We start from the raw sequence: 25,747 nt of genomic DNA on the forward strand, positions 1-25,747 counted from the left end.
CCATAGGCTCCGGACCCCCAGCAACCCTGAATAGGACAAGCAGTTACAGAAAATGGATTGATGGCTGGATAGTCCAAGAGCATTCTATTCCTGTGAACACTGCTTCAAACTTGGATAATTATGGTTTCTCTTTCTTAAGTATTCTCAGGATGTTGGCTGTAAATGCTGCACATATAAATATCTCCTCTTCATTTTTTTGTGCCTAATAACTTCAACAAATATTTATGTCGTTTAGAACAGCCATTCCATGAATTTCCACTTTACTGTAGTGGAGTTGTCTGTGTGCCTCTGTAATCCTAGGAGCTCTGTGGCATTGGAAATAGCCCCTGGTCGGGCTCCATTAGGAAATAGCCCCTGCTAGGGCTCCATTAGGAAATAGCCCCTGCTCGGGCTCCATTAGGAAATAGCCCCTGCTCGGGCTCCATTAGGAAATAGCCCCTGCTAGGGCTTCATTAGGAAATAGCCCCTGCTCGGGCTCCATTAGGAAATAGCCCCTGCTCGGGCTCCATTAGGAAATAGCCCCTGCTAGGGCTCCATTAGGAAATAGCCCCTGCTCGGGCTCCATTAGGAAATAGCCCCTGCTCGGGCTCCATTAGGCAAATCAGTCCTAGGTGAGGGGCCAGACAAAGTGCGATTCAATAGAAGCGGATGGAAAGTCTTATAAAGGACTATGGGACCCTGCCTGGACTGAGGAGACTGGAGCCCTGCCCTGGAGCCAAGCCTGGGGGGAGAGGGGGGTGGAGCACCTTGTGGCCAGGCCTCAGCCCATGGGGCCCGGCTGGGTCCACCCTCTTGTGGGCCCACCACCTGCAGCTGGGGGCATGGGGTACGGTGCACTGTAGATGGGGTAGTCGAAGACAGGAGCCTTGGTGGACCGATGCTTGGTTTCTGAACCTGGCTTCTGAACCAGTTGCCATGTGGGTATAGAAATCAGCATTGAACACCTACAGTACTGCACACACACCCACTGCACACACACCCACTGCATACACACCCACTGCACACACACACACTGCACACACACTGCAGTCTTTAATCAATGCAAGCAGCCACCACACTGAGGCCAGCACAATGACGCCACCACGCCGTTCTCCGCACAGGGGTTCATGAAGGGTTAACGCTGGGGGTCAGGCCTTGTTCCACATGCAAGAGGGTCCCTGTTGACCCAAAGGTGCCAGTAGTCCTGAAAGTGATAATGTCTTTACATGATGGAGTAGATTTCAGCTAGACAGACTCACAACTGTTCCATAGATGCTGGCATTTAAACAATTTGAAGTCTTTGCATTTAAACATTTTACAAATATCACCAGAACATTGATGTGGACATCATCTACAGCTCACGAGTAGCTGTTAAACTCTTTGACATGGAAATATAGCATAAGGTCTGCTTGCCTGGCGATCGGAGGGAGCGTCGGCGCCGGCTTGTCATCTCCCCCCTGCTTCCCGGTTGTGTCTCAAATCTTGTGATTTGGACAGTATGACTCGGCACTCAGCCATCTCTCCGATTTGACTCTCCCTGCCGGCCCCTGGAGGATGGGCTCCCCCTTTGAGTCTGGTTAGGGTTACAGCTTCCTCTGCCGGCCCCTGGAGGATGGGCTCCCCCTTTGAGTCTGGTTAGGGTTAGGGTTCCCTCTGCTGCCCCCTGGAGGATGGGCTCCCCCTTTGAGTCTGGTTAGGGTTAGGGTTCCCTCTGCTGCCCCCTGGAGGATGAGCTCCCCCTTTGAGTCTGGTCCCTCCCAAGGTTTCTTCCTTCTGGGGAGTTTTTCCTTGCCACTGTCGCCTATGGCTTACTCACTGGGGGCTTTGGGTGGGGATGCTGTAAAGCGCTTTGAGACGACGTAACGTTGTGATAACGCGCTATACAAAAATAAATCTGTTTGTTTGTTGCTTGATAAAGAGGGTCATGAACTGAACAGATTCCTTCGAGTTGCTCCTCTTGGCACCATGGCCACTCTCTAAACAGACATCAGTCAGCGAGTCAGCTTCTGCTGCTTGATTCATTCATTTACCTCTTACCTTTGTTCAGATGCTGTGACATTACATGTCCCAAGAGCTAGCTTCTGTAGCCGAGGATCGGACTGCCAAGGTCCCTGCCTTCGGCCACTGCCCAGCTCACACTGCACCCGACCCCTATGGCCCCTCCCATGGGTGGTGAGCCCATTGGAGGGGGGACCCACGTGCCTTGACCTCGGAAAAGCGGAAGTAAATGGATGGATGGATGGCATAAATGCTCTAATAGTACATGTAAGTTAGTGGTTTATTTATTGTTAGTTACTGTAATGTTGCACTGCTTTATTTGGTTAATCGTCCAGTCTGTGAAGAAGGTATTCAAGTAAGAATTGCATTGTAGTATGACTCATTTCCTGGCACGTACAATTTATATTAGGTCAGCGCACGGATCGACTTCTGATATTCAGATCGAGTTATAGGTCAAACTGGTTTGTTCGACTTTCAAGAAATTCGAGTTCTAGTGAGTTCGAGAACCGAGGTACTACTGTATACTAATTTATTCATTTGCATCAAATTGTTGCAAGTGCTTCTATCTTTATAATCTCCACCAGTCGACCCCCCACCCCACACTGCAGCTCTCTATGGGATAAGCAGCCGAAAGATAAACTGATGTATGGACAAAGTTATTATAAACATATTAGAGATGTAGCAGTCACTCCGCTTAAGACAATTTCAGAGAACCGTGAGCTTGGGCCCGAGCCTGCATCATTAACGCAGTGTCAGTTATATTAAGATGAAATACTGAACACAGTGTCAGCTAAGCGGCTAACTGACGGAGGCGTGGCTCAGTGACGCACAGCACGTGTTAGCTGTGTCTGTGCATGAGCGGGAAGTGATCCTGCCTCCCACGTCAGTCCCTTCCTGCAAGCGTTTTAGACCAGGGCAACACACACACATCACAAACGGTAAACTGAATGAGTTGATGTGTAGTGTACTGTGTTCAGTGGTGGACTATGGTGTTCAGGGGCCTGTGTGGATGGTAGGTGGAGTATTTCTCACTTTGCCAATACAGATGCTCCTCTACTTACGAACGAGATACGTTCCGAACGGCCGTTTGTACCTTAAAATGTCCGTAAGTCATTATTCGGCATCATTTTAAGGGTATACGCAAGTACAAAGAGCTAGGATGCTGGGAGTACGCACGCTATGCTGCTGTGCGACGGGAGTAGCGGCCAGAAGTCATATTAGGCGGAATTGGCGCACAGAAAAAAAGTTGATGTTGCAGACAGGAACCGGGAGCCCAATGAACACAATTTGGACTTACAGTCCTCTTCGTTCATATGTCTAAAAGTTTGTAAGGTGAAAATTCATAAGTAGAGGAGCGTCTGTACTGAGAGTCGACTATATTCTTATTGGTAGCAAGCTGCATCGAGTGACTGAGTCTCACTGGCTGTAAAGATGGAAAAACAAATATGCAATCCAAACTTTGTAAGAAAAAAATTAAATAAAAAGAAAAGGTTCAAAAAGGATTTGGAGAAAATAGTATCTGATGTCTTACTAGTCCAAAGAAAGAAAATGGGTGGGGTTTGAGCTGAGGCCACACCCCTGCAGTGGTTCACTGAGCCCCTACTGAGGCCACACCCCTGCAGTGGTTCACTGAGCCCCTACTGAGGCCACACCCCTGCAGTGGTTCACTGAGCCCCTATGACTCAGCTACCCTGAAGCCAGTACTGATTTGGCAATGTCCATGGACTGGCCCCCATAAAATACAATAACGCTCCTTATAAAAGAACTCCAGATGGACACACACATAAATATACACACTCACCCTCCACAGGCACTTATCCAGTACAGAGTCATTGTCAGCGCAGACTCTGTCGCAGGACCCAAAGGGCAGAGGACATCATGGATGGCAGTGCACTGAAACATGCACGAGCAAACAAAAGTGACGCCAACAGCCTCTAGATGCTCATCCTGACCGCTGCCTGTGAAAGTGAGGAGGTGGGAGGGAGAGTCAAGCCTTCCCTGCCTCTGTGCTAATTAATAGCAAACTTCAAACCGATTGTTGACTCGAAAGGAGAGGAAAAATCTGACCCCGGATCAGCCTTCTGTCGTAACTTCTCGCCAGATTCCCCTAATTTGCCACTGACTGGAGCCGTGCGCCACCCCCCCCTGCCCCCCGCCCCCACCCTGTTTCAACCACCCAACCATCAATGTAATAAGCGTCATAGCAGATTATTTGAATAAAGCATTAGTATTCAAAGGGAGCATGACGAAAGGCAGCTGACCTTCTTCAACAAGAAGAGGCTTCCTCGAGCCCATCCAGCTGGAATCTGAGAACACAGCAGTAACCTGTCAGCATCGTGCCGCGTCAAACAGCTTAGCAGTCATCAACAGAGAGGGAAAAAAAAAATAATTAACCGATGTAAAAGGATCTTTCCTGCAGAAATTTACCTGCACACACATACACACGCGCTTTTACACATAAGAATGAGCAAGGCCTTTGTCTTCAAATATCACGGCGTGAAATATTGCCGATATTAGTTCAATGTTAGCCTGCAATTTGTTGCCGTTAGCGGTTAGCGTGATGATTTATAGACATGCCAGATTCGCGCATGGTAACAATTAGTCCTCTGATCTTGAACCCTACACTTTTATTAATGGGCCATCCCCAACAGCAGGTCCTGTTACACCAAAAATAGCTTCACAGTAAAGCAGCAGCCACAGGAAAAATGGCCAGTGGCATTTTACACCTTAGGCTAGCCTGTCCACAATTAGGAAATAAGAGCGACTTTCTTACTGCACTTTTGACTGCATTACCGTTAACATAATGGACTGCAAGTGGCACATGATCGAATCAAACTGCTTCATGTTTAACAAGTGAGGTGATTTCAAGGGCAGCTGATTGCATAAGTCGAGGTGCACATTTTTCTTAAATGACCACAAAATTTATTTTATAATTCACTTGTAATCTGGCAGGTCTGCCATGAAAAGAGAGACGGCCAATCTGAAAGAGATGAATGACCACTGGGAGGATTATGGAAACACGATAATCACTGCAGCACGGCAATGGGAGATTACTACTTCAGTTTAAAAGAGAGAATTACAAGCAATTGTTCACATATTATTCAATTAAGTATTCACATACCATTACTCACTTTTGCACATATTTATTGACTATCTTATACATTTTGTTTACATATTACATGTCTTGTGTTTTTGTTTGCACTGCTGGGAGAGTTGCTAACTGCTAGCTGTCGTGTACAGTGACAGTAAAGGATCGAATCTGAATCTCGAATTTGAAATGGAGTTCGGTGTGTGACTGCGGTTGTGTTCGACCTCCAATCGCGGGGCAGCCACCTTACTGCAGGCAGATGCCCAAATGCGTCCGCAGCAGAGCCATTCATAGGCACTGAAGGGTGTAGGTGAGAGAGCACCTGGAAACGTGCAAAGTCTCCATGGACCGACAGAGTAGGGGCACCAACAACCCACGATGCTCTGGCTGGCAGGCAGGGCGGCGACACTCTCCACTTGGGGCATCCTGTCCCAGTTCGCCTTTGGGATTAACTACAATATTAACGGAGCGGCTGCCGGCCCTTCCTGACTGCCAGAGTGCAGCATAACAGATAGTGGCTGGCAGAGCCATTCGGGAAATAGGAAGCCACCGGTCCTGGGGGGGGTGGGGGGCAGACTGCGCTGCCTTCAGCGAGGTGCGTAACCTGAATTCAATAAAGGCCCAGTGTGGTAACCTACTGCGCCGCCATAACGCGCCGGAGAAAACACGCGGCTCCTCTGATGTACAAGCAGAGCCCCCCCACCCTGTGTTTTGTATTACCGCTGAAGTAAGAATCAATCCCACTTCTCTATCGCCCCTTCCTTTGTCACTTAAGATTTCTGTCCCTCTATGAAACTTAAGAGAAATGACTGTAAGTTGGCTCAGTCAGAGGAAAAATGTGCTCAGTGGAGTGTGTAAATGTGTTGTGGGTGTTGTGGGATGTGAAAAACAGAGTAATTTGGAGAGAAAAATGTGGGAAATGTGGGACTGTTATGTGTAACTAACGCAATCGTCCACTAAAAGCAAACCAACTTCTTTTATAATGTCATTTTTGTTGTTACTGTGAAACACACATACTAACCCTTTGATTCTGTTGATGGTACAAGGTCAAACTGACTACTACACACTTACATACCCCCCCCCCCCCCCCCCCACCCACACACACACACACACACACCTGTTTTTTTCTCGACAGTTACGCAAAAGTTGCCAGATCAAGTTCAGGCTTAACCCTGCCGTAAGTTGATTACAACGACACACTCCTGAATTTCTCTAGCCTGTCCTACTGTGTGCACACAGGTAAGCTTCCTGTATGACTGTATCCTACATATTCTACTTTGCTTACATTATCTAAAATGTCTTTGTCTTGGGGTCATGTGAAGTCTGACCCATCTCTGATGCCACCTGATATCACCCAGCAGCCCTTTGTGGGAACAGAGAGAGTGTGGAGTCACCCAGCAACACACCAATCCACAAGTACGGCCTGCGAGGTTAGGCTGTATTACAACCATGGCTCAGATAAATATTATTTACTATTTACATCCTTAAGTTAAGCTAAAGGAAGCAAATTTGACCATGTACAAGTGACAGGATGTACAAATTTGAGGCATCCATTGATTTAGTTATATAATAATAATAATAATAATAATAACTCACTATATTTGTTTCATTTACTTCCTCCTGTGCCCCCCATGTCCCAATCTCCTCCCCTACAACTGTAGCAAAATAATTTGACTGTTCTTCAGGATAACATTCAGGATAAAATTTGAATGTTAATTTGTAGGATAACGAAAACATACACATTTTATTTTACAGTTTCATATAAGTACTTTTTAGCAAAATATTTAAGGAGAAATTTTTTTTTTTTAATCTGCTTCATTTATTTAAGGGTGGTAATAAAGGTTGCGATCACCGCTATGCCGTAAAATGCGGTATTAAAGGCTGAGAGCTGCAGCTGGACTGCGCGCGGACCTTTGATACGGATGTCAGATGTGAAGCACCGCGCAGGACACGATTCAAGAAATAAGGAAATAAGCGGTAACTGGAAGCTGGCGCGCAGAATCGCCGTATTTCATGAAGACTAAGACGGGGAAGCGGCGGCGAGCTGCAGGAGACACATGAGGCTGTCCCGCCACTGACCTCGCCCCGAGCTGGGGACCGATCTGCAGCAGGCCGGGAAATGCGGAAAAACAGCGCCCAGTCATGGAAGGGTGGGATTCCTACCTTGACGGAACCACAACTTTATACTTCACAGCTTTTACAGATAAAGCTGACTTAAGAACCAGTTGTGGATTTAATTTAAATAGGCCTAATAATAAACAAAAAATAAATAATGAAATACACTATCTGACCTCCATAATTTTAGTTTCTGAGGCTTACACTTTGTCTCGGGTTTCTAGAGCTTAAAACTGCTGACTTTTCAGCGACAGACATCCCGGCTCTGACAGAGGAGTGCACATTTATTCAGTAATGGGAATAATTGGCTAAATTAAAGTAGAGTAAAGTCCTCAGCGCACACCATCTGCAGAATACATTTATACCGTAATCATATAATTAAACGAATGGCAGAGTATCATTTAGTTTAAAAAAAAACTAATGAATAGCTATTGTAGCTTCTGTGTGCGCAAAAACATATATTCAGCTTTTCAAAAGACTAGTTTATTCCTGTCAGCTGAGTGGCACCTGCAAGCCAGATAACAGGTTGTTACGCGCTCTGACAGTGATTTATTCTACAAATATCGGCCAAGAGTACCTGGACAAGTTAACAAATAGGCACCTGCCTTCCTCATGCATATCTACGCGAATATAAGCGCTCTATTTCGCAGTATCGTTTTATAGATATCATTTGGGAGACAGTGCCACCTAGTGGATTATAATTGTAATTGATTTGCTATAATCTTGACATACACCCACGGGTAGGAACCCTGATTCTGGAGTGCTGGTATCCAGCAGGTTTTCTGTCTTACCTGATGTCTGTTGAACCACACCTGAACTCAGGTCAGGTAGGGTAGAAAATCTGCTGGATACTCCAAGATTAGAACTGCTTACCTCTGATACCCATAACATTAAAACCACTGATGGGTAAAGCGAATAACATTGATTATCTTGTTACAATGAAACCTGTCAAGGGTCCCAGTATGTACAAGAACAGTCAGTTCTTGAAGTTGATGTGTTGGAAGCAGGAAAAACAGGCAAGTATAAGGATCTGACGGACCATGGCAAGGGCCAAATTCGGAAGGCTAGACAACTGGGTCAGAGCATCTCAAAATGGCAGGTCTCGTGGGGTGTTCCCAGTATGCAGCGGTCAGTACCGACCAAATGTGGGGCAAGGAAGGCCAGCCGGTGAAGCAGCGACGGGGTCGTGGATGCCCACGGCTCACTGAAGCCTGAGGGGAGAGAAGGCTAACCTGTCCGGTCCGATCCCACAGGAGAGCCGCTGTAGAACAAACTGCGGAGAAAGTTAATGCTGGCCATGATAGAGACATTGCGTCACAGACAGTGCATCATAGCTGTGTAGCCGCAGACCGGTCAGAGGTCCATGCTGAGCCCTGTCCACGGCTGAAGGCACCACCAACGGGCATGTGAGCGTCAGAACTGGACCATGGAGCAATGAAAGGAGGTGGCCTGGTCTGATGATGTAATGTTCTCTGTTACATCACGTGGACGGCCGGGTGCGTGTGCGTCACTTACTTAGGGAGGAGATGGCACCAGAGTGCACTATGGGAAAAAGGCAAGCCGGTGAAGACAGTGTGAGGCTCTGGGCGATGTTCTGCTGGGAAACCTTGGGTCCTGGCATCCATGTGGATGTTACTTTGACACGTACCACCTACCTGCACATTGTTGCAGACCGTGTACACCCCCCATGGCAGTGGTATTCCTCAATGGCAGTGGCATCTTTCAGCAGGATAATGCGCCCCCCCCCCCCCAACACTGCAAACATTGTTCAGGAATGGTTTGAGGAACATGGAAAAGACCTCAAGATGTTGGCCTCCAAATTCCCAAGATCTCAAGCCGATCACGCATCTTTGGGATGTGCTGGACATACAAAACTGATCTATGAAGGCCCCACCTCACAACTTATAGGACTTAAAGTATCTACTGCTAATGTCTTGGTGCCAGATACCAGAGGACACCTTCAGAGGTCTTGGGGAATCCATGACTCAATGGGTCACAGCTGTTTAGGTGGCCCTAGGGGAGCTCCTACACAATAGGAAGCAGGTGGGTTTAATGGCTGATCAGTATATTTGTTTAATGCATGTATCACTGCCATCAGGGGCAGGTCTTGGCAAGGGCAAGATGGGCAATTGCCTAGAACCACCTAGAGTGGCATCAGTCATGGCCCTCGGCACAACTGCTCGCGCATAAAAGGTCACTTACAACTATAAAATATACATAAAAACATCAAGCAAGTCTTAATGGCTAAATAATTATTTGGGTTAAAAAATAATTTAGGCATGTTATTATATCGTGAATCAGTTACACAGGTTTCTACTTTAAGCTTGACCATATTGCTAGGTAAGTCTTTGACTCACAATGTGTTGTGTCAGCGTATGGCTGACAGAGGCACTCAGACATTAACTCCACAGACGGGACAGACGAAAGTGACAACTGATGATGACAAGACCGTGCACATCTTCTGATGATGATGACGAAGAGGAGGAATGTGTCATGACTGATCATTCAACAGACTAAAGCAACAGGACAACACAACCATTCCCAAGAGAAGAGTTACAGAGATTTAGACATCGAAATATAGAACGATATCTCCAAAAGGAAAGCAAGACGCTCTTTCAGCTTCCAGCATCTCAGCAGAGCCAAAAAGATCTGTGGGCACTGAAATCCATCATATAAAGTCAGAATCTGGGGATAACAGTGTACGTTGTAAATTTGGAGGGGATGAGTGTGTTGTAACACAATTGGAACTCATTTGAATGGAATAACTTGCATGCGTAGGATAATTGATATTAGCTGAGCTGTTTTCAACAGACATCAAAGGATTTATTTGATATCATCTCTGGGGATTCAATAACTGTGATCAATGTGAATGAGACGAGCCAGCTACAGTCACACCTGTTTACGAGAAGAAGGCTGAGATCATGCCTCAAGTGTACAACTCTAACCCATCAAGATACAGTGAAAGAAAAGATTCTTCCATTGAGAGAATCCTGACCCTTCAGGCAGCTAACGGCAAAAGAGACTGCATTGTACGGCATCAAAATATAGACAGCGTGAGATGTGAAGTATTGCCCTGCATCAGAACACGCAAATCAGTACCGGGAACCATCTGGAGAAGCATCTGAGACCAAGCAGCGGATGCAGATCGTGCCAGATATAGGTGAAGGGCAGCAAGGTCGTGACATAACATGTGACAAAGATCTTACGTCCTATCAGCTTGGAGTTCAGCCACGAAAGAGGAGGCCGTCTGTACTGGCAGCTCTGCAGAACAGGTCAAAGCTCCCTAATGAACTTCAGAAGATGCAGGGTCATAATTAGCCAACATTCTTTTTAAAATAAATAAATAAAAATACAAGTCCTGACGTCTGCCAGAGCCTGACAACTTGTTGACCTAGATTCCACAACATTGTTGATGTGTCTGTCCTTGATGTTTAAATCCTCTGGACTACAGGCCGTCCCCAGGTTAAGAGCAGCTCGTACTTGTGAATGGACTGCCGCAAAGCCTGTTATATAACAAATTTGAGGTAAATACAATGGTTTCTGCTAACAAACGCACGCACTGCTTTGTGACAATAATACATTATTATTATTATTACTGTATTAGTGACGCTCATGACAACATTGCAGCTTCCGCCATTCATTGATACGAGGTGCAATACAGTACTGAATGTAGTTAGTTTTATTACTACTGTATTATTATTACTATTATTATGTACTGTATTATTGTTACTATTATTATGTACTGTATTATTGTTACTGTTGTTATGTACTGTATTATTGTTACTGTTATTATGTACTGTATTATTGTTACTATTATTACTACTGTATTATTATTACTATTATTATGTACTGTATTATTATTACTATTATTATGTACTGTATTATTGTTACTGTTGTTATGTACTGTATTATTATTACTATTATTATGTACTGTATTATTGTTACTATTATTATGTACTGTATTATTATTACTATTATTATGTACTGTATTATTGTTACTGTTGTTATGTACTGTATTATTATTACTATTATTATGTACTGTATTATTGTTACTATTATTATGTACTGTATTATTGTTACTATTATTATGTACTGTATTATTATTACTATTATTATGTACTGTATTATTGTTACTGTTGTTATGTACTGTATTATTATTACTATTATTATGTACTGTATTATTGTTACTATTATTATGTACTGTATTATTATTACTATTATTATGTACTGTATTATTGTTACTGTTATTATGTACTGTATTATTGTTACTGTTGTTATGTACTGTATTATTATTACTATTATTATGTACTGTATTATTGTTACTGTTGTTATGTACTGTATTATTATTACTATTATTATGTACTGTATTATTGTTACTATTATTATGTTCTGTATTATTGTTACTATTATTATGTACTGTATTATTGTTACTGTTGTTATGTACTGTATTATTGTTACTATTATTATGTACTGTATTATTATTACTATTATTATGTACTGTATTATTGTTACTGTTGTTATGTACTGTATTATTATTACTATTATTATGTTCTGTATTATTGTTACTATTATTATGTACTGTATTATTATTACTATTATTATGTACTGTATTATTGTTACTATTATTATGTACTGTATTATTATTACTATTATTATGTTCTGTATTATTGTTACTATTATTATGTACTGTATTATTGTTACTGTTGTTATGTACTGTATTATTGTTACTATTATTATGTACTGTATTATTGTTACTGTTATTATGTTCTGTATTATTGTTACTATTATTATGTACTGTATTATTATTACTATTATTATGTACTGTATTATTGTTACTATTATTATGTACTGTATTATTATTACTATTATTATGTTCTGTATTATTGTTACTATTATTATGTACTGTATTATTGTTACTGTTGTTATGTACTGTATTATTGTTACTATTATTATGTACTGTATTATTATTACTATTATTATGTACTGTATTATTGTTACTGTTGTTATGTACTGTATTATTGTTACTATTATTATGTACTGTATTATTATTACTATTATTATGTACTGTATTATTGTTACTGTTGTTATGTACTGTATTATTATTACTATTATTATGTACTGTATTATTATTACTATTATTATGTACTGTATTATTGTTACTATTATTATGTACTGTATTATTGTTACTGTTCTTATGTACTGTATTATTGTTACTGTTATTATGTACTGTATTATTATTACTATTATTATGTACTGTATTATTATTACTATTATTATGTACTGTATTATTGTTACTATTATTATGTACTGTATTATTATTACTATTATTATGTACTGTATTATTGTTACTGTTGTTATGTACTGTATTATTGTTACTATTATTATGTACTGTTTTATTATTACTATTATTATGTACTGTATTATTATTACTATTATTATGTACTGTATTATTGTTACTATTATTATGTACTGTATTATTATTACTGTTGCTATGTACTGTATTATTATTACTATTATTATGTACTGTATTATTATTACTATTATTATGTACTGTATTATTGTTACTGTTATTATGTACTGTATTATTTTTGTTCCGATGAACCTGCAAATTTAGTTTAAAGACAAGGCAATGGATCTCATTCGTATCCTGGGGAATGCCTGCACAACAACGGAGTAGTGAAATGCAGGAAGATTACATCATATCGGGATTTTCCTTAGAAACTTTTGGGAATTCCCAGATCTAGAGGGGAGAACATTTTGACTTATTGTAGCTTGACCCCCACAGCTCTTTCCATTGTGAGACATTCAGTCTTAGATGGGAAAAAAAAACATCCAAGGTGTGAAATGTGTGAAAGCAGAAAGTACATCTGAAAAAAATCACATACACATTACATGGTGTATAAACTAGGGAAAAAAGCAAGGGTCTAGGGGAAAAAGCAAGGGTCTAGGGAAAAAAGCAAGGGTCTAGGGGAAAAAGCAAGGGTCTAGGGAAAAAATCAAGGGTCTAGGGAAAAAAGCAAGGGTCTAGGGGAAAAAAGCAAGGGTCTAGGGGAAAAAGCAAGGGTCTAGGGGAAAAAGCAAGGGTCTAGGGAAAAAAGCAAGGGTCTAGGGGAAAAAGCAAGGGTCTAGGGAAAAAAATCAAGGGTCTAGGGAAAAAAGCAAGGGTCTAGGGGAAAAAGCAAGGGTCTAGGGAAAAAAGCAAGGGTCTAGGGGAAAAAAACAAGGGTCTAGGGGAAAAAGCAAGGGTCTAGGGAAAAAAGCAAGGGTCTAGGGGAAAAACCAAGGGTCTAGGGGAAAAACCAAGGGTCTAGGGGAAATACCAAGGGTCTACCCAATTTCTGGGATCCCCTGAAGACTTTCACCCAAAGGGGAGATCAGGGTCAGGCCGTTCTGATGGGCTTAAGTGTCCAGCTCAAGAGCCCATCAGAGACATGACTCTGGCAGCCATGGGTTTTAAACCAGCAACCTTCTGATCACAACCATAGAGCCCTAATCCACAGAACCACACAGCACACTGGAAGTCAAAAACTGACCCAAACAAAAGTATTCACTTAACAGATACTAAATAACAATGAAAATAACAATGTTCTTTGTGGTCCTGTGACCCCAGGTTAGTCATCCAGAACTACAATCAGCTTAAAAATACCATTCTGCTTTGAGAGCTGGCAACAGCATCTTATATTACGCACACAAACACTTGTATTTGAAATCAAGGCACAGTTTTTCAAAAGGTAAGATATTTTTGCCTTGTACATTCCTTGTACTTGAAATGTTCGAATGCTGTATGCCAAACAGAAGTTCCAAGATACAGAGTAAGTTTGTAGGATCGAATTTTCCAAGAATACTGTACCTCATACTGTAGAACCACCATACTTGTCAGCCTCTAATCAGGTCAATAATAGCATAATTAGCATAGCAACACCAACACAAATCTGTCTCATTTGGAAAATTACCATTGAGACAGAGCTCCTCATCATGTGTTTAGCATTATTTAGAGACATAACATAACTTCTGCACATGGCAACTTTATCCATCACCACACGTAGCAGGGTGCTAATGCAAACGATCCAATGAAACAGGTCCTACAATCAAAGTTAATAGTCCATATGTCAGTATGCATTTTTATGTTTTTCAAGCAACTGCAGAGAATTAAAACGAATCTGCCAAAATAATGCAGCTTTGTCTACTTTGCTGCTCCCTCAACTCATCTGTCTTTACAGCGAATAGTGCATCAAATTTTATTAGGAGTATCAATCTCTTTCATAATGAGTCACCATAAATTTGAACAATATGCAACTCGCTCTGTGAATGAAGACAACCTTGTTAAAACAGACTATAAACTTTCAATTCTACTTGCAAATGTATACAAGATGTACCCGTAATTTTAAAAGATATACTATACGACGTCAGAAACATTAATAATGCATCCATTTTCCGTAGCTTCTTCTCCAGTAGAGGGTCCTGATGACCCTGGATCTGATCCCAGCAAGGTCAGGGCATAAAGAACACACTGGAGAGAGTGACATCTTAAACTATGAGAGACAACAGACATGACTTCCCTAACTGCATGTTTAGACTGCAGGGGGAAAGTGGGGAACCCAGAGAAAATCCGTGCAGACTTTGGGGGAAGGTGCACATGCTGCACACAGAGCTGGGACAGGAACTAAACCCACATCCTTACTGGTTCAAAGTTGCTACCCACTGAAACACCGTATTGCGCCATTATACCGGATCACACATCAGATATATGCTTTGCCAAAAAATGATTCCAACAAGGCAATTGTTTGGCACCAAGTTTAGGAAACCTGTTCACTTTTACATTAGTTTAGTTAGTTTATTTTATTTATTTATTTGAACAGGGACAATGTAGAAAATACATTAACCTCAAAAAAAGGAGAGATGCTTTGTACCAGGTTATAGCACTATTGCTAATTCACATGTGAGTGATGTGTCCATCCGGTCTCTGTAGCTGTTCCTCAAATCTGACAGCACTTAACAAGCATCTACTGGACATTATTTAAGAGCTGTGATATAAGCAAGGATTATGACCCAGTCTGAAATATACTGTGCAAGGTGCACAGAAAAAGCACAACATTGCAAAAGTGAAACTGAAACCAAAGTCCAAATATTTCAGAATGTATTAACCAGATCTGTGTCTGTGTGTGCACATGTATGTATATATGTATATATATATATATATGTGTATATATATATATATATATATATATATATATATATATATAACAATAAAACAAGTTCCCTTTATAACATGAAAAGAGTATGTTATAGCGCATATCAGATGTCCTATTAACTGGTTGTGTGGTGATGGCATAGTCAGGTTCTTGGCTGTCCTTTAACTTTCAATGCACTAGTTAACTGTTTCATCCCATGAAACAGAATAGCATTTAATGTCCCTTGTAGAAAGGATACCTCAAATTTTCTCTGCTGTTATAACTGCAAGAGGAGTTTACTTTGATGAATTGAAGATAGAATTTAGTGATCAGTGGTGATACACCACAGCAACAAAACGCGCCCTCTGCATTAACCCATATGTGACATAGCAGGGGACAGCAACCTGCTCAGGGTACCTCAGCGGCGTCTTGTGGGTCAGGGATTTGAACCTGCAACCTTTCAATTACAGGGGTGCTTCCCTAACCATTAAGCCACCACTGTCTAACAGACAGAACTTCTTCTTGCTAATAAAGGTAAATGTATTTTTTGTCAAAAAATATCGAGGGTGTTTTTAGTAGTTGTTAAGTGATAACATGCAAATCTCAGCGTGCAAAAACTTTTGACTGGCAGTGTGTATATATGCCAATTAATAAAGTCAAAACAAGCTTGAACGTATTTAAATACAATAAGTGTTATAGCGATATAGTGACAGCAGGCGGCAGTGTTGATACATTTATCCCGTATTTGTCACACATGTGGTTATATTATCTATCTATCTAACGTAAAATTGATCAATTCCAATACGGTTATTTGAACATATTTGCATGTTTTCAGTGTGATACGTTGATATTGTAATTAATCTTCAAATCATTTATGCTCGTTTGTCGAACAACTGTTTTGAAAAAAATATGTACACGTGATAGTCCATTAAGAATGAAAAAACTTATATCTCCTTTTTGAGGGATTACTGTGAAAATAATATTCTTGGTGGTTGCTATTTTCTAACCCTACGCTGCCTAAACCGCATGTCTTGTCAAGGACCTTGGTGTCCCTCGGCTGGGAATCTCAATTAGACTCTAAAGGAAATGAACCAGGCGAATCATAGTTTCAAACCAATAGAGCTTTTGTTAAAAGCACTACTATCGTATGACGGATTTTTTAAAACTTTCATGAGGTATAACTTTGATATAATTTCGCAAGCTGCTTCTTAGCTATGGGAAAAGTAATTCACTTTAAATAAAGTCTATGAGATCCTTGAATTTCAGATTACTCAATTCGGCATTTCAATCATTTTACCATATTTTTTCCACGATTTTAATGAAGCTGATTTCCACGTTGACCAACTGTATTTTCATAAGTGTAGAAATTAACTGTCTCATTCTGGGAGATAATTAGTAAAGCAAACTTGCTATCCGTCATACTGCTAATTATAGACGCATATCGCCTGTTTGTAACGGCACTGCGCTCCTGCGAACTGAAGGGGAGGCAGCTGCTTCATTTTCCCACAAGATGGCGCTCGTTGAGAACTATGAATGGATTTGGGAAGGATGTAGATTATTATTATTATTATTATTATTATTATTATTATTATCTCGTTTAAATCCGCAAATCTAATTGGCAAAACTATACCAGAACTTTAGACCGTTTTCCATTAATCGTTATTTATATGACTTATGAACATTCTCATAGACATCTATATAATTACCAGACATCGTCAAGAATCGCCAAAATGGTTACCCACTGTCGTATAAAACTCTTTCTTTTGAATTAACGAGTGTGTGTGTATTATATATTCCATAGGGTTGAAAATACTTAAATGTTAGTATATATAAGATCTGACCAAGTACTGAGTGGGCTTTGTTCTGCTGAAGGGCTGACAGTATTGCCGTAGATTTAAAAAACCCAGTGAACAGACCTACGAGCTTCATATTTTTTGATCGATTTAATATCGCTGTAAAATATATAGGCTACTTTTCGTCCCGATAACTGCACAGACCTCCAGCTCAATCAGCTGCTCACGTAGGCTATTCGGCTGGCCTGCAGCCCAGGCATGGGGGGGACCTGCTCCCCCGCCCCCAACCCCCACCTAGAAGGCGGAAAGAGAGGGATGGATGAAAGAGTGCATGCGCACATGCTCAGTAGGGTTGTTTTTCACAAAATCCTGCCTTAAAAAGAGCCGAGAAACGAGAGCAACTTGTCTTTGTAGAGAGACCGTAATGCGGAGAGCTACGGAGTAACAGCATCTCACTGCTGTTATTAGCCTGCGGAATCCCAATGAACTGCTTTCGACAGAAGCGCTGATCCAGCCTGCATTTTTTTTTCTTTTTGCAAGGCAGAATTATCAGTCAGTGTTTCGCGATCGTATTTATTTTACTACAAGGTCTTCATACATTTTCATAGAGTTTTATTACTATTTTGTAATCGTTATTATTTTCCCCACAAACCATGGTGCTAGGGAAGGTGAAAAGCTTCACAGTAAGTTATGACTGTCTTAATGACAGCAACGTCCCCGTCTTTTCCAGCGGGGACTCGGTCTCAGGAAGGGTAATACTCGAAGTCACTGGAGAAATCCGTGTAAAATCGCTTAAAATCCATGCGAAGGGACTAGCCAAAGTTCGCTGGACTGAATCACGAAATGCTGGATCCAACACTGCCTATACTCAAAATTACACGGAAGAAGTGGAATACTTAAACCATAGACACATCTTAATTGGACATGAACGAGGTAAGGGGAAATACAACATTTTGTGCCCTTTTTCTAAGAGAGATGAATGGGGCTGTCAGTGATAGATGCTCGCCTGACATACTAGGAATATACATCTGCTTTAAATGGAGCGTTATATCAGAATATGCAATAGGCTGTTTGCTTACTTATTCAGTCTAAGCCTTTTGCTGTTTAATTCAAATTTTTGTACATTTTCCCCCATTCTGAATTAGTTAATTGATTCACTTGCAAAGAAGCGTTGAACAAATGTCTTAAGTTGCACAAAAATGTATCTATTACCTACAATACCCCAAGGTACAAAGGTTTCAGATGCATTTAAAAATGGAGATAGCTTATATAATTGTATTATATATCCAAAAAGAAACGCAGAAGTGGCTACGTGTGTATTTCCTCAATAGCAGGTCTTGAAGTTAGCACTTACGTTATTGGGCTCAACATACATGATGCATGGTATTTGCTAAAACTCCTTGGCCACTGCGTGCAGATTAAATTAAACATTAATGCATTTGAGCAACACGAAATGGTGATAATTGGGAGGTCATGATATATATATATATATAGATTTGTGTACATTTAAACATTTGCTTTAACAAACTAACAACGCAAGCAACTCTGCGTCTGACAGTGCGGATAAACTTTAACTTAAAGAATTTTTTTTAATGAATTAAGTTGAACGAAGGGAAAACGTTTTTGGGCGAACGTGTGCTATTCTGGGATTATTTAATCGATATATTATGAGAAAATCCCGCATTATAGACAATTTCCTTAAGTTTCCACCCTTTGTTCAAAGCGGTTCAAACCTGTTCAGAAACTGGTTGCTGCGGGGGAGGAGGGGGTGACGAGGCCGGCCTTTCTGTCTCCTGATTGGTGGAAGTCTCGTGTGTCTGCAATGACCTCATACCTTTGCAGAAAGTGACTAGGAAAACGTGCAACTTAGTATCCGACCTGTCAGAGGGGCCTTTGTAATTCAGATCCGTGTATCCACAGAATGCAGCCTAACATTGCTATTTTTAAAAAAGGACCTCATTCATTTGCACCAATTGTATCCCGAGTAAATCGTAGAAACGTCCGATTTCTGGGAATACTGTTATAAGACGTACCACATATGAAACAAATAAACCATGCATCTGTAATTTTAAACCAAATGCATAGAAACCAATGGGAGTCTCGGTTAAATGGCACGAGACTTTGTGATCTGCTTATACTGAAATATAAGAACTGCATCATTTTAACAGAAGCAGATTTAAAAACGGGTGGATCACAAACACTTTCATCTGGCCATGTATTATTTGCAACGCTTCCGATGCAAGAAACGCTCTCTTGAAGACTGTTCACTTTGAAGTGTCCCCCTTCACTCCAAAGTCGATGCTCCTTGCTAACTATTGATTGAGCTACTGATTTTGCCTGTTGCTTGTATAATATTTTTTAGAGAATATTTAAATTATTTGGGGGAAAATTACCTGTAAAACACACATCTGAACTAACAGTGTAGATATCTTAAGATATCTGTAATGACGGACCACGTAATTGGCTTGCTTGCGTTATTTTTGCGTTATATATGTTCATCTGAACATATTTACATTATTTTAAAATTATGTGGTTACTTATATTTGTCAACATAGTTAATTATCATTTATGCTTGTATACCACTAGTTCCTGTTTCAGAGCTTCTCGAATGTATTTTTTTCGTCTACATATGTATAGTTAATGATTTGGTGCCAGTATTTATTTTTTTAAAATCCTGTTAATACTTTTGTAAGACAAAACCAAATATTCAATAAAAGTTCAACATGGATTGAAATGCTGTATTGCCTCTGTGTTAATTTCTCCTGTCCCCAATCGTCTCCTTCTCTTTGCTGGTAATGATATAATCTTTCTGATAGCTAATATTATTAATAATAATAATAATAAAAATTAAAATCGTCAGTCGGGTGGATCTTGGTGCCTGTGTCTGTGCTGTAGTACCCTTCTTCATGCATTAGGGGGCTCTGTGAGGGAGGAAGCGCTACGTGCCGCACGGGGTAATGTATGCATATGAAAGAGACCGGCTCCGGGAAGCTGTTCGCTCCGGTTTTGGCCGGTCGTCTCCTGCTCTAGTCTGCTGGTGATTGGCAGTTCTGCACTTGTTTACCACAGTTACGCCGCTACTACAGCGTCCGAGGAATGCCGAGGCGGCAGAAATTATTTAAAAAATATGTTCTATAAATATTTCACATTATTAGAACGAGGCAGCCGACTTAGAATTTTTTTGTCTTTTAACAATTTCAACGTGGACATGCACGAGTCTGAATGGTGCGCGTGCGTGATTGTGTAACATGGTGTAATCTATTATGTCCCTTCCCCCATAGTTTGAAATGATTTCTTAGTAAATATATCAGCCTTTTAACCTTTTTTTTTTTTCTTCGCAGCATTGAAATGTAAGAAGTGTATCACTGTATACTTTGTTCAGATGCTTTGTTATTCGTGTTTGTTTGGAAATGTGACATTTTAAGGGCACACTTGAAATGATAATGAAGTCTTTTACAGGTGTGAAATAACTAATATGAAATTTGATATATTGAATAAAGGAATTTGTCCAGCACAGAACCGTCTCCTGAATTCTTTTGTGTGTTGAGGGTTTCTGTAGTTTGAGGTTGCATCTCCTGGTTGAATTGATTTCCCAAAGATGAACTGCTTTTGTGTGTCTCAGAAATAACCATGGTGCATATTTTGCATGTTTTTATCCAGTGTCTTAACAAGAGGTGTTCTGGTTTCTGGGTTTGGTTAAAGGCAAATGAATTCCGCATGTATTCTGTGTGTTCATCCATTTAGGTGCTTCACAGCCCAAACTGCTTTGCTTAAACTGTCTTTCTTTATATGTGTTTTATTCAGGAGACTCCATAAAGAATTTGCCAGGTATGGTATTCGTGTATTTGGAATATTGTTTTCCTTTGTTTCAGATGAAGATAACTTTGAAGATTGTCTCAGCACTATCCAATCAGGAAGACACGAGTATGCATTTAGTTTTGAACTTCCACAAACGTGAGTATCTCTTTTACCGAATATGCTACACGATAAACATGTTTGTGATTTTTGGTCAAAAGCCTGAATCCCCCCTCCTATTCAAATATTGGCCATATTACGGCTATGTTACCCAGGATGTTGGCATTACTAGCCAACATAACTGCTGAGTCAATCATGGATTGTTGCGTTGAAATATATATTAAGTAACTTTTAAAAAATGTTCTGTTTTGTGATCTTTAGACCACTGGCTACCTCCTTTGAAGGCAAACACGGTAATGTGCGATACTGGGTCAAAGCTGAGCTGCACAGGCCTTGGTTCCTGCCCATGAAAGTGAAGAAGGAATTCACCGTCTTCGAACACATCGACATCAACACTCCTTTACTTTTGGTAAGGACCTTGGCACCAGCTCAGCTGGGAGCACCATCCTCAGGCTAATGGGGAACTAGATTAGGTGTGTTTTAGTGGAATTTGGGGAAAATGCAGCTGCCTCTGGCGAAGCTTCTGCTCATCGTGCGGGGAGTTCATATCGAACTGGGACGCTGTCACATTTAAAAATTTTGTTCCGCTTGTCGCGTCACCTCAAGCTACTAAATTTGCAATCAATAATTGCCGCATTACGTAAACCACATAACCTTTTGCGTACCCTTCTTTTACCCTTTTCGTTTTAGCAGCACGCCAATATTCAGTGTTACAGTCGGCACTAGTTTAAAATTACTATTCGCGAGTGTCCCTCAATGTCACTGCATGATTGTGGGTGTTACACTGGGATGTTTATTTTGAGAACATTCGTATCCGTCAGGCAAAGGGTGGCCGTGCTTTGACAAGTTTAAAAGGGCAGAGAATGAATTCCTTTTATATATTCATAATTTCCTTATAATTTAAGCTTTTTTTTTATGTGACAGAGCCAAGAATTTGAATGAGCTATTTGTAACTGTTCACATATGATTAAGAGCGTCAAGGCTGACATTCTCCGTCTCTTTTTCCTCAGGCACCCCAGGCGGGCACCAAAGACAAGACTCTTTGTTGCTGGTTCTGTACCTCAGGCCCCATTTCCCTAAGTGCCAAAATTGAAAGAAAGGGCTACACCCCAGGTGAGGAAAAATGTCCTCGAATAAGTGTCACACCCTTGGGTCTTATATCCGGAGGGTCTTTTCTTGAAGTAGATTTGACATGTCTATTTGTTACAGGAGGCTTTCAGCCATAACTAAAGCAGTTCTGAACACATTCGCACATGTAAACACATGTTGCACAGTATGATGTTTTATCGAACGACAACTCATGGCCCCCGCGATCTCTTGCAGGAGAGACCATCCAGATCTTTGCAGAGATCGAGAACTGCTCGTCCCGCATAGTCGTACCAAAAGCGGCACTGTACCAGACGCAGACCTTCTTCGCTAAAGGGAAGATGAAGGAGCTCAAGCAGCTGGTTGCCAACTTGCGTGGGGAGTCGCTGTCCTCGGGGAAGACCGAGACGTGGAACGGGAAGATGCTGAAGATCCCCCCCGTGTCCCCCTCCATCCTGGACTGCAGCATCATCAGGGTCGAGTACTCACTGATGGTGAGAGCAGCTGACCGCGCTTGGAAACCAGTCATGGGGCGCAAATACTGAGGAGGTTCAAGTCCTGACATGTAACCTATAACAATTGCACCCCCTGTGGCCCTTACAGGTGTATGTGGACATCCCAGGTGCTATGAACCTGTCCCTCAACCTTCCGCTGGTGATTGGCACCATCCCCTTGCACCCGTTCGGCAGTAGGACTTCCTCCGTGAGCAGCCAGTGCAGCATGACCATGAGCTGGCTGAGCCTGCCGGAGAGACCTGAAGGTGCGGCTCTGCTGGGCCTCTGCCGCTTTTAGCCATTTAGCTGTTTCCGCGCAGCGTTTAAGGCCGTTCATCTGGGTAGTCACTGTATATTCGCTGAGCTGACTTAATTAGCTTCATTAATTAGTTAAATGACTTGATGAGGTTTCGGCTAGTCAAACATGGTATGCTAGCAGTTGAGTCAACAAATGCATGGCTGTATTGTAGGGTTGCTGCAAATACTGGCGTGACTTTCAGAGAGCCCTTGAAATGGCTAAGCCGACACACTTATTTATCGTGCTTTTAGACCAATGAAGATCATCTGTGTGTAATTTTCTTTAACTTTTGCAATAGGGTAAAGAGTTCAGACACCAGGGTTCATATCCGAAATGAGGTTAATGGCATTTATATTTTAGCCCGGTGATCCTGGTGTTCTTCAGCTGTTATAATATCCTGAACAATATTTATTTTTAAATGTAGCACCGCCAAGCTATTCAGAGATCATCTCCGAGGAGCACCAGCATAACCGTCTGGAGCTGCCCCCGGCACGGGATGAGTTTGAGGGACCACTGTTAGCCTACATCCAGGAATTCAGATACCTGCCTCCCCCACTCTACTCTGAGGTACAACCAACTGCTCACTTCTTCATTATCAGTATGCCTTTCATTGGTGCATTTAGTAGTTCTCAAGTCTGGATGGCTCCAAGATCAGCTGGCTTTCGTTTATTTTTGCATCGCATTCACTTTTAGCTGTCCTTGTTGACGTTAAAATGTGTTTCCCTTTTTGAAACGACAGATCGACCCGAATCCAGAGCGAGTGAGAGCGACCGAGGAGCGGAGGCCTGATACCTGCCCATCGCGCTGAACGAACCACGTCACCCGGTCAGAGCAGCCGGGAGTCTCGTTTTCATTAGGTTTCGTTTTTTGTTTTTTTTCCCCCACAGCAGCATGTTTCAGTGTTGCTGTAGAAAAGCGAAAAACAAACATAAAAACAGAAGGCAAATGGGGAAACGCCCCCCCCCCCCTCCCTGCGAGGTCCACGGGATGGCACAGGCTGATGTTCGGAAGTGTCCGTCGGGTTTTGGGGTGGGTCGGGTGAGATCCACCACAGACGTCCGACAGGGGAGGGTGCCGGAATTACCTGCAGAACTGCTTTTCCTCCCGCTCTCGTTATTTTTTCCCTGTTACTTGTATCTGTAACCATGGCACATACGTGACTCTGTAGCAGAGCAGGACACCAGTACGGAGAACCAAGCAGGAAAAAGACAAAAACATACAGTGATGTAGGAGAAGATACTAGAAACGTCAGCAGCTGATTGCAGGCGTTGGTGATTGGAGGAAGGAAGCTCGTTTTTGTATGAATGACCCATCACTTTGCTCTGTGTGGTTTCATTTCCAGATCACTACTGTTTCTTTCTGTCTCTTGTTTTCTGTAATCATCCTGAAGTTTGTACTTCGAGAGTGTTTATCTGCATAAATTCGAGCAATGCAGTGAATGGAAAACACTTATCATTTTTTAACGTCGTTGTCAAGTCGTCTTGACAATATGTAGCCTGTATTCACTACATAGCATGTTTTAACGTTACTCAGGCCTGTCCACTTACACACTCGTGGCTTCTCGTCGTTATTACTGTTATCGTTATTTAAAAATTCCCACTCTAAATGTCAGTTGCCTTGGAGCCAACCACTGTTCGCGTTGTCATTCGCCGTTCGCAGAGCGACGTGCGTGGGAGCGCGCTGGGGATGGGTGGGCCTGAGAGCAGGCCACGGAGGGCACCTGCAACCACAGGATAGATGGTGGGGAGACGGAGAGGGTAGCATCACGCAAACAGCTGCCTGAAAACTCCCTCAAACTCAGGTGGTCTCACTTGCCAAATAGATTGGTGAAAAAACCCCCATAGCTAGCAAATCTCCTTCCAATTGCACTGTTAGAAGTTTCTGATTAAAAGAAGCAAGATAGAGACAGAAACATGCACGGCGACATTCCCTTTTATCTTGCCTTTTATTCAATTTTTATTCAGTGAACACAAACAAAAATAACTAAATGGCAGCCGGGAGAGATCCCCAGGTCTGTTGCTATGTTGTGATTTAGCCTAAATAGAGCATTGCTAGTTATTGACTAGGTGGTCGTGTTTTTTAAACAGAGCCTTAATACTGCAGCTGAAAGATGGTCTGGGCAAGTGATGCTATTCAGTAATTACACAAGGTTAAAAAGACATGTACTCCTCAAGTAACCTTTCGGAAGCATATATGAATGTGTTTGTCAAGAGTTTGTCATGAGTTAACGCAGATTTGTGCATTCATGCATGTGCGTCACAAGGAACTAGCAAAACCGGTATGCTTTTTAACAACACCAACTGATAGACTTTGGAAAGGTAAAACTCATCATCGTTGCCTTGGCAGTTTCACCTTTTTTCGCGATGAGTGTTTCATGTCATTGCCGCCATCAGTTTTAGTTCATGTTGGTCCGAGTGTATTAGGTGAGATCTAAAAGGGAATTTGACCCATGATACCCAAATTCAACATTTGACCTTCCCCCACCAAAAAAAAGAAGAAAAAAAATCATAGGGCATTAAGCTACATTGAATAAAAAAAGCATAAAGTTTCTTTTACTTTTGTGTGTAGATGTAGGGAAGAATGGCTTCTGTGTACACAGAAGTTTTGGAAAAATGGAAGTAACATAAAGTTCCAAAAATGAATGACACTAGTGTACCAAGTTTCATTTGAGTTGATATGCTTTGACTGAATATCGTAAGATGTTCATTTTGTATTGAGAAATGTGTTTAATTTATACTGCTCTGTTACATTGTTTGTAACACAGGCTCATATTCTGACCCAGTGTCAAATTGACTTCCTGATTTGAATGT

The 25,747-nt window shown here is 41.5% G+C and overlaps 1 protein-coding gene across 1 annotated transcript; it reads left to right on the forward strand.

Annotated features, from left to right (window-relative positions):
• Window positions 1–17,525: 17,525 nt before the first annotated feature.
• On the forward strand, window positions 17,526–25,442 carry arrdc3b (arrestin domain containing 3b). Its single transcript, XM_023843283.2, has 8 exons — window positions 17,526–18,077; window positions 21,017–21,098; window positions 21,321–21,468; window positions 22,070–22,172; window positions 22,383–22,639; window positions 22,749–22,905; window positions 23,362–23,504; window positions 23,677–25,442. The coding sequence occupies exons 1-8, from the start codon at window positions 17,798–17,800 to the stop codon at window positions 23,743–23,745; spliced, it is 1,239 nt and encodes a 412-aa protein (XP_023699051.1). The 5' UTR covers window positions 17,526–17,797; the 3' UTR covers window positions 23,746–25,442.
• Window positions 25,443–25,747: the final 305 nt, after the last annotated feature.

This window comes from Paramormyrops kingsleyae, chromosome 7 (genome assembly GCF_048594095.1).
Source record: "Paramormyrops kingsleyae isolate MSU_618 chromosome 7, PKINGS_0.4, whole genome shotgun sequence".
Lineage (NCBI taxonomy): Eukaryota > Metazoa > Chordata > Actinopteri > Osteoglossiformes > Mormyridae > Paramormyrops > Paramormyrops kingsleyae.

Coding starts and splice junctions, on each gene's coding strand:
- arrdc3b (XM_023843283.2), top strand. CDS start 17,798: ATGGTGCTAGGGAAGGTGAAAAGCTTCACAGTAAGTTATGACTGTCTT. Junction 18,078..21,016: donor CTTAATTGGACATGAACGAG/GTAAGGGGAAAT, acceptor CCTTTGTTTCAG/ATGAAGATAACTTTGAAGAT. Junction 22,640..22,748: donor GGGTCGAGTACTCACTGATG/GTGAGAGCAGCT, acceptor TGGCCCTTACAG/GTGTATGTGGACATCCCAGG.